Source organism: Terrapene carolina, unplaced genomic scaffold (genome assembly GCF_002925995.2).
Source record: "Terrapene carolina triunguis isolate 2854851 unplaced genomic scaffold, T_m_triunguis-2.0 Scaffold141, whole genome shotgun sequence".
NCBI lineage: Eukaryota > Metazoa > Chordata > Testudines > Emydidae > Terrapene > Terrapene triunguis.
Genome location: NW_020664492.1, coordinates 8,067,178 through 8,076,866, shown reverse-complemented (window position 1 = coordinate 8,076,866; position 9,689 = coordinate 8,067,178). Strand labels below are relative to the sequence as shown.

The following is a 9,689-nucleotide window of genomic DNA, read 5'->3' as shown; positions in this document are numbered from 1 at the left end:
AACTTTTTTCTTTTTTTAAATCAACAGATCTAATAAACAGTTGGGCACTGTCAGTTTAAAGCCACTGATAAAAGCTATACAAGCACTTCAGAAGTCAGAAACATTAAAAAAGGGCTATTTACACTTTTCTTCTTTAGTTCATATGTCTACAAAGGCAGCGCACATTACACTTCACAAAAATCCACAGTTAATGATATCAACGTGTGTGGCTAAAGCTTGTGACCTAGGGACTGCAAAAGTAGGGGTAGTAAATGTAAAGTAAGTTTTTGTCTTCAGCAACCCCATTTTGTGCACTAACAGCTTCATTCAGCCTCAAGCTTCAAATTATGAACATTCTTCAAAGCTTTCACCTTGGAACGTGGATAATTACGTGCTTCCTCATCGCCTCTCTCTTTTGGAAGTTCTGCGACGTACCTGTTATTTGAAGAGAGAGTCAAGAGATGCATTTTATAAATTGCAACAGAGTGTCCTGTGGCACCTTATAGACTAACAGACGTATTGGAGCATAAGCTTTTGTGGGTGAATACCCACTTATGCTCCAATATGTCTGTTAGTCTATAAGGTGCCACAGGACTCTTTGTTGCTTTTTACAGATCCAGACTGGCTACCCCTCTGATATTTTATAAATTAATTTTTTAATTTAATTAAATTTATTTATTTTAAAGAAAAGCTGCACATACATTATTTTGAAAAAGTTCATGTGTAAATGAATTCCATTATGGGAAAAATGTTGAGACTGACAATGAATTTACACAGTTCTTCATAAGATATGAAATAATATATTTATAGGAGCTCCCTAGGCCTGTCTCCTTCTAGTATTACCAAAAAAACAAAAACAAAAAACCCCCAAACCCCACCCCTTTTTGGGAGATACCAGTTACCAAAAACTGTAGATGGGCAGTTCTTGGAATTGGCCCAAATAGTAAACTACTAGTTAAATAGTTTTTGGGGCAAGACTTTGCATTTTGGGTTTTATTCTTATAAATTGTGCTTTTCTGCAATTTCATCTGGCCTATAGTATGGAGGCATTGTTTGCAGCTCCCCAGTTTACACAGATTTGCAGTTACATGAGGGATTAAATCCTGTGGTTAGATACAAAAATGCTAGTCTGTCATTCCCGAATTTAAAACAAAAAACTCTTTCCTGCCTATCTTAAGAATTAGATAAAGACTGAATTTTCTGAAAATTAAAAGTAAATCTTCTAATGTTTGAAGGAACTAAAAATACCTATTTAAAATTTAAACTTGGTATCACGTATGTTCCTTGGATCTGCCAAGCCTAAGATTCATAAAAGTAACAAGCCTTAAACTTGGCACAATTACAGATACTGGTAATATCTCAGAACTTAAATAAATTATTGGAATTATCTGTCATAGCAGTTTCAATGTATGCTGAAGAAGCAAACTGAGAAAATATTACTAACCAGCAAGAAATACTATTTTCCACATCAACTTCTAAGGCCTGTAAGGACTCTTGCAGACTTTCTAAACTCAGCAGGCAGGTACTCAGGGATTGCTTAGCAGCTCTTTGACAAATGGGAACTAGAGGGGAAAAAACAGTTACCCACCTTTTCGTAACTGTTGTTCAAGATGTGTTGCTCATGTCCATTCCATTGTAGGTGCGCATGCGCCCACGTGTGCGGGCATCGAAGATTTTTGCCTTAGCGGTATCCATAGGGCCGGCTGTGTCACCCCCTTGAGTGCCATGCTCATGCACTGGTATATCGGGTGCTGCTGGCCCTATGCCCTCTCAGTTCCTTCTTGCCAACAACTCCAGCAGAGAGGGACCGGAGGGTGGGTAATGGAATGGACATGAGCAACACCTCTCGAAGAACAACAGTTACGAAAAGGTGGGTAATCGTTTTTTCTTCTTTGAGTGCTTGCTCATGCCGATTCCACTGTAGGTGACTCACAAGCAGAATCTTTGGAGTGGGCTCGGTCACAGCTTCGCAGTTTGTAGCACACCTCTGCTAAAGCCAGCATCGTCACAAGATTGCTGGGTCAGCGCATAATGTGACATGAACATGTGGACAGAACACCAGGTTGCGGCCTGACAGATTTCTTGCACCAGCACCCGTACAGGGAACGCTGCCGATGATGCCTCTGCCCTAGTCAAGTGAGCCATTACAATTACTGGCGGGGGTATCTTAGCCAGCTCACAGCAGTAATGGATGCAGGCTGTGATCCAGGACGAGATCCTCTGTGCGGACATAGGGTGACCTTTCATCCTATCCGCCACCGTGATGAACAGCTGCATTGACTTACGGAAGAGTTTTGTTCTATGTAGAAAGCCAGTGCCAACCTGATGTCCAGGGTGTGAAGCCTTCGTTCCTCATCCGATGCCTGGGGCTTTGGGCAGAGGACAGGTAAAATATATCCTGGCCAGTATGAAACTGGGACACAATCTTGGGCAGAAACGCCGGGTGAGGATGCAGCTTCACCTCATCCTTGATTAAAAAACATGTATAGGGTGGTTCCGAAGTGAGCACCCTGATCTCTGACACCCTATGGGCTGATGTTATAGCAACCAAAAAGGAGACCTTCCAGGACAGGAGGAGGAGGGATCAGGAAGCCAAAGGTTTGAAGGGAGGACCTGTGGGTCTGGAAAGCACAAGGTTCAGGTCCCAGGGGGGGAAAACCAGCTCCTGGACATGTGAGTAGAGGCACTCCAGCCCTTTCAAGGAACGCACCATCATAGGATGGGCGAAGAGGTACCTGCCCTGGACCAGGGGGTGCAGTGCTGAGATGGCCGCCAGGTCGACCTTGACGGAGGAAAAGGACAACCCTTGGAGTTTCAAATGCAACAAGTAATCCAGGATATCCTACAGCAGTGGTTCCCAAACTTCAACAACCTGTGAACCCTTTTCACTAAAATGTCAAGTCTCGCGAGCCCCCTCCTAAAAATGAATATTTCCAGGGATTTTCTCCTTTACCGGAGTATAAATTATAAAAGCAGTGATCTTGGAAATATAAAATTTGTTTTTATGACATGATTATTACACACTATTTATTATTTATCATTACAGTATTTTTATTACATTATGAAAATGGCAACACTCTTCCAAGATCTTACTTTCGTAGCTTGTATCACTTTGAATAAGCCTGTTATAAGACAAGGCTCCTATGTTTCATCAAGGAGTATCAGATGTGAAACAGCATGAAGGTATTTTAGAAACCAACTCAAGAGATCCTCCTACACAAGCATTCAGGTCTTGAGCAGTCCAGGCAAACAACACACGTTACAACAAAGCTTAAACTTGTTCTTCATAATAATTTAAAAAACTATACTAGCTGCCTATTTAATTTTAAAAACAGCAAAAAATATCCACCTCCCTTTCCATTTCTTATAAGGAGTCTTGAAGTTTAAATCTCCTCAGTGTGATAGATATGCTTGCTTTGATCTGCTTAGCTCTTGGAAATCCAGGAACTCCAGGCAGCCTGGCCCCGTGCTGCCCCAGGGTTCCTAGGGACAGCTCTGGCCGCCATTAGGGATTTTTTTCCTGAGAACCCCCTGTAACATTTCAAGAACCCCCAAGGGTTCACGAACCCCAGTTTGGGAATCACTGTCCTACAGCAAGGCTTGCTCGGCCCAGACATGCCTCTCCGAGGCCTAGCACTCGAACCTTTTCCACTTCGCCAGGTAGGTTGCCTGATCGAGGGTTTTCTGCTGTCGAACAACACCTGCTGAACGCGGGCCGAACATGCTCTTTCCTCCGCATTCAGCCACCCAGTCAAGTGCACCACCAGGTTTGGATGCAGCAGGTTGCCATGGTTCTGCGACGGCAGATCCGGTCGAAAGGACAGCAGGAGGAGGGCTGTCGTCGATAGGTCCAACAGCATGCCGAACCAATGCTGACGGGGCCACAAGGATGACTCTCGCTCTGTCCTGTTTGATCTTCACCAGGACCCAATGGATCAATAGCATTGGTGGAAAGGCATACGTGAGCACCCCTATCCACGGAATGAGGAAGGCATCCGAGAGGGAGCCCTTGTCCAGATCTTGGAAGGAGCAGAACTAGTGGCACTTCCTGTTCTGCCTGGACAAGAACAAGTCCACCTGGGGAGTTCTCAACTGTTGGAAAAATCGACCTGACCATCTCCGGATGGAGAGACCACTCATGGTGAGACGAGAAGGTCGGGTTGAGACGATGTGGAAGGACGTTCCTGGAGCCAGGCAGATGGGCAGCATTCAGATGAATGGCATGCCGCACACAGAAGCCCATAGGCTGAGCGCCTCCTGACAGAGGACTGAGGATCTGGCCCCTCCCTGCCTGTTGATGTAGTACATCGTAGCGGTATTGTCAGCCTTTCAGGTGAGGCAAGAATTCCTGGCAGGCCAGGCGAACTGCTCTGAGTTCCCTGACATTGACATGGAGGGCCAGATCGTCTCACAGCCAGCGGCCCTGGGTGCTGAGTTCGCTCTGAAGCGTCTGGACCCCTGAAGCACCGACTTGGGGTCCAACTACCAACTCAGGGACGAAAGGATGTGGCTCGGTACTGTGACCACTCAGTCAAGGGATTGTTTGTTGGGGATACGGACCGAGGCCAGCCACACCTGCAGCGGCCGCAGATGAAGTCAAGCATTGCTGACCACGTATGTGCTCACGGCCATGTGCCCCACCAGATGCAGACTGATATGGGCTGTGGTGAGCTGGTGCCTTAATTGGCAAATCAAGTCCGCCATGGCCTGAAACCAAGCTTCTGCAAGGAAGGCTCTGGCCCGTGTGGAGTCGAGAACGGCCCCGATGAACTCTATGCGTTGGACTGGGGTGAACATGGACTTTTCTGTGTTTATTAACAGACCCAGGTCGCAGGAGGTGGAGCTCACCAAGTGAAGACTTCTCTGTATCTGATCCGGAGAGCCGGCCCTTGATGAGCCAGTCGTTGAGATACGGAAACAGGTGGACCACCCCCCCCAACATCTGAGGTAAGTGGCCACCAGCACCATGCACTTTGTAAAAACCCTCGGGGCTGAAGAGGCCAAAGGGTAGTGCCGTGAACTGGAAATGGTGCCCTCCCACTACAAAACGGAGGAAGCGCCTGTGGCCTGGGAATACAGAAATGTGGAAGTAAGTGTCCTTCAAGTCGAGAGCAGCGTACCAGTCTCTCGGATCCAGGGAGGGGATAAGAGGCCAGGGAGACCATCCAAAACTTCAACTTCTTGAGAGACATGTTGAGGTAGCACAGGTCCAGGATGGGTCTGAGGCCCCCTCTCGCTTTTGGGATTATGAAGTACTGGGAGTAGAATCCCTTTCCTTTCTTGTCCCGAGGAACCTCCTCCACAGCCTCCAGACACAGGAGGTTCTTGATCTCCTGAACGAGGAGTGGCTCATGAAAAGGGTCCCTTTAGAGGGACGGGGAAGTGGTGGGGGTGGGAGGGAGGGTTGGCCAAAAATTGCAGGGTATAGCCCCGCGATATTATGTCCAGGACCCAGAGGTCTGACGTAACCCGCAACCGGGCCAAGGGGTAGGGGAACAGGTGGTTGAGGAAGGTAGCAGACCCAGGGAATTGGCTGGGGCATCGCTCTCGATTGTGCCATCAAAACAAGTGTTTCTGTCCTGCAGAATGCTTGGTCTGGCCGGCTTGCACAGGCGAGCGGGAAGTAGAAGGGCGGCAACAACTAAAAGCAGTGCCCCTGTCCCTCCTCGCAGGTCCGGGGCGAGACTGCCAGGACCTCAATGGGGGGGTCGGCCGGAATGGCTTATGCGCCAACTGAAGTGTGTGGATACCAACGAACGGAGGGGGGCCTTGGTGTCTTTCACCCCGTGCAGCCTCGCATCAGTCTGCTTCGAAAACAGACCGTTCCCATCAAAGGGCAGGTCTTGGATAGAGGTCTGCATCTCCTGGGAGAGACCAGCGACCTGAAGCCAGGAGCTGCGCCTCATAACTGGCACGGATGCCACCACCCTGGCTGCCGAGTCCGCCGCGTCCCATGCCATCTGAAGAGCAAAGCGGGCCGCCGAGGTGCTCTCCTGCACCAGAGTAACAAACTCCTGGGCTCAGTCCTGTGGGAGGGAGTCCTTGAGTTTATGGAGAGAGCCCCACAAATTTCACGATATAGCGGCGCAGGAGGGCCTGGTGATTCACCACCCGAAATTATAGACTTGCAGTGGAATAAATTTTTCTTCTGAACAAGTCAAAACTTTTGACCTCCTTATTTCGTGGGGTGGAGTTGGTGTGCCCCACTTCTCTTTTTCATTGGCCGCAGAGACCATCAGAGAGCCAGGAGGAGAGTGGGTATATAGGTATTCAAAGCTTTTGGCCAGTATGAAGTACTTCTTCTCCCTCTGCTTTGAGGTGGGAGGGATGGGGAGGGTGTCTGCCTGATGCCTTTGGCAATTCTCAAGACCCCCTCGTGCACGGGTAGTGCAATACGGATGGGGTGAAGGCTGACAGCACGCTGAAGAGTGTCCTCTTCCTCAGCCATCTCCTCCACCTGTAGGTCCAGGTTGTCAGCCACCTGCCGGAGCAAGGTCTGGTGGTCCTTGAAGTCGTCAGGAGGGCTGGCACTGGAGGGCCCAGTGACTGCTTTGTCAGGGGATGACTAGAAGTACTGAACCCGTGGATGGGGGGCTTGTTCTTCCTTCTCCGCTGGGGAGGATGAGTTAGGTGTAGGTGCAGCCTCCTGAACCTCGGACACCGGGGGCGTCTCTGGCATGGGGCCCGGTGCCGATGATCACTGCTACATGGCTTTGACCTACGAGTGAGCTGAGGGGGGCAACGCCATGACTGGACCCCCCAGGTACTCCAACATGGCCACTGAGCAGGCCACAGTCCTGGTTATCACTGTCCTGATGTCGCCACTGGCTCGGATACCTCGTCACTGAGGTTGGGGTGATGGGCTGAAACGCCCCTCAGTTCCAGAGGAACCACCCTCTGGAGACCACAGAAGGGCTGTCAAGGCCTGAGTTTGCCTTAAGACCACCGACACTGGAGATCGGTGTCCTGGGGACCGGTATCAACGGCACGGCGAGCGGCTGCAGTGCCGGGGAGATTGGAAGAGGGAGGGAGATCATTCCCACGGCATCGGTGACCGGGAACAGCATCAGGATGAGGACCTCTGGGACTGTGACCGACTTTGATAATAGGGGGAAGGGTGGCTTTCCCTTGGCAAATCACATCGCAACAGGGGCGACCACGACACTGGAGACCGAAGAGAAGTTTGCGATGATCTAGATGATGGTACTGGTGTCCATCGGTGTGGAAGTGGACAGCGCGCCATTGTCTCAAGGGATCGGTAGTGCTCCACTGCTCCTTGGGGAACCTTATCGACTGGCTTGAGGAGCCTTAGTTGAGGCCTGCAGCACTGGTTGTGCTGTCAGCATGGGCGCGGTTCATGAAGGTGTCGGTGCCGGCAAGAGAGTCGGTCCTGTACCACTCGCTGAAGTCAGAGGAGGACCTTTCCCCGGGCTAACAGCCTCAGCAGCAGATGGTCAACTGTGGGGCTCCAGTGTGGATGGGCGACTCGGGGCAGGCTCTTTGCTCACTGCCACCTTCTTCATCAGCGCCGGGGAGCTGTGTTTTTTAGCCCTTTTCTTAGGGACCAGCGACGAAGAATGGTGCCGGGGGTGCACTTTGCGCTGATGTCGAGGTGCTGGTTGACTTATACCAGGCAGATTCCATAAGGAGAGCCCTGAGCCTGATATCCCTCTCCTTCTGGGTGCAAGGCAAAAAGTTCTTACAAATCTTGCACCTCTCTAACGTGTGCTTCCCCCAGGCACTTGAGGCAGCTGCCATGGGGGTTGCTAACAGGCATAGGTGTGTTACAGGAATTGTAGGGCTTAAAGCCCAGAGACTGGGACATGCCCCACTGGGGGCGAAGTCCCCACTGGGACCCAACTCTAACTACAACACTTAACAGGTACTTAACAGTAAAGATAACGATGTAGAAGCCTAAAGGCACAAAGTCCACGATAAGGAAAACTGCAAGTCCTTGACGACCAAGGAAAGGCACTCCAACTGACCACCACAGGCAGTAAGAAAGAACTGAGAGTGCATAGGGCCGGCAGCGCTTGATATACCAGTACATGAGCGCTGCACTCAAGGGGGTGACACAGCCGGCCCTACAGATCACTGTAAGGTAAAAATCTCCGATGACTGCGCACATGGGCGCGCGCACACCTACAATGAAATCAACATGAGCAAGCACTCGAAGAAGAACTTCTGTTCAATTTACTGAGCTCCTTAAAGTAGCTAGATGGTCTGTTATGAAAATATGAAAAAATAGTATAATGTCCGCGGCTCAGCCCTTCAACTCGGGACGGTATCCTCAGAGACGTCCGGAGAGGGTCGATGGGCACTGAGCGAAGGCTTCCCATGGGATCGGGGGCCCGACTGGAGCGGCGCCCCCAGTACCGGAAGCGTCATGACGTCGCACGCAGCCTGAGCTGCTCCGGCGTCGAAGGCATTCTCACCTCTGGCGAGGCGCGCGTGGATGGCACCGGACTACTCCACTCTACCCGAGTCGGAGGTCTCGGTCCCGATGGGGATCGTGGGCTGCCCAACACGGGTCTAGCCTCCCCCCGATCTTTCTCCCGGCGCCGCTGAGTCTTCCCTTGCTTCTTAGAAGGGGAGCGGTGCCGGCTCGTCGACGGGGCCTCGCTGCGCACCAACGACGCGGTACCGGGCGCGGAATCAGGACGGCGCGCCTGGGGTGCTTCGCTGCGCACCGGGGGCGCTTCGCTGCGCGCCGAGGACGAGGTGCCCGGCGCGGGGTCGGCTCGATGCGCCGGTGCCGGGGTCAACGCCAACTCCATTAGGAGAGCTCGGAGTCGGATCTCACGCTCCCTCTTTGTTCGGGGCTTGAAGGAGCGGCAAATTTTACACTTCTCACTAATGTGAGCCTCGCCCAGACAGCGAAGACACTGAGTATGTGGATCGCTTCTGGGCATAGGATTGCGACAAGAGTCGCACGACTTGAAGCCTGGGCCACGGGGCATGCCCCGAGCCCAGCACTAACAGAGAAAAGTTCAACAAGTAACTTCAGGGAAAGCTGGATACTACTAAGGCTAGAATTGCTGCAGCAAAGCTGGAGCACAAGTTCCGACTACCTTCACTGGCGGCAAGAAGGAACTGAGGGTGGGGGGAGCATGCAGCCCCCTTTATGGTGCGATATGTCGGCGCCACTCCAGGGGTCGCAACGGTGTTCCCCCACTACGGATGCTGCTAAGGAAAAAACTTCTGGCACCGGTGCACGTGGCGAGCATGCACACCTACTGTGGAATAGACAGGAGCAACACATCTCGAAGAAGAACTTGATGTCCCCAGTATACCTAATCTTAACTATTAAGGCTCATTTTTTTTCCTGGCAGAAAACTAGGAAATACGATTTAAAAATTGCTAACTTAGAGATAAGGTTGCCTAAATAATATAATCCTTATGCAAATATACATGCTTCAGCGTTACCATTAAAAAAATCGAAGTTAAAAGGACTATAGCTAAATTCCACAAATATTTTATTACTCTTATATTTCAGACATTCAGCTAGTGACATTGATCATGAAAAGACCACCTTAAAACATCCTCTTACACACAAGGCAAACAAGCACACCCACTTAAAAAATATACATCACCAATATAGGTACATATGTGAATATTTATGATGTACAGGTTTATATTGAAGTAGTTCATACATACAGCTAATTGAAAAACAAGATTTCCATTGTATGGGAAATTCTGAATTTCAACAT

The 9,689-nt window shown here is 50.3% G+C and overlaps 1 protein-coding gene across 2 annotated transcripts in view; it reads right to left on the bottom strand.

The window, feature by feature from the left end:
• Positions 1-247: 247 nt before the first annotated feature.
• Positions 248-9,689, bottom strand: part of LOC113406820 (sister chromatid cohesion protein PDS5 homolog B) — a 216,416-nt gene continuing 206,974 nt past the window's right edge. For both annotated transcript variants that reach the window (XM_026653572.1, XM_026653573.1), the window contains exon 34: positions 248-414. In XM_026653572.1, the coding sequence (XP_026509357.1) occupies positions 379-414 (36 nt within the window). In that variant the 3' untranslated portion in view covers positions 248-378. The remainder of the gene's footprint in view (positions 415-9,689) is intronic.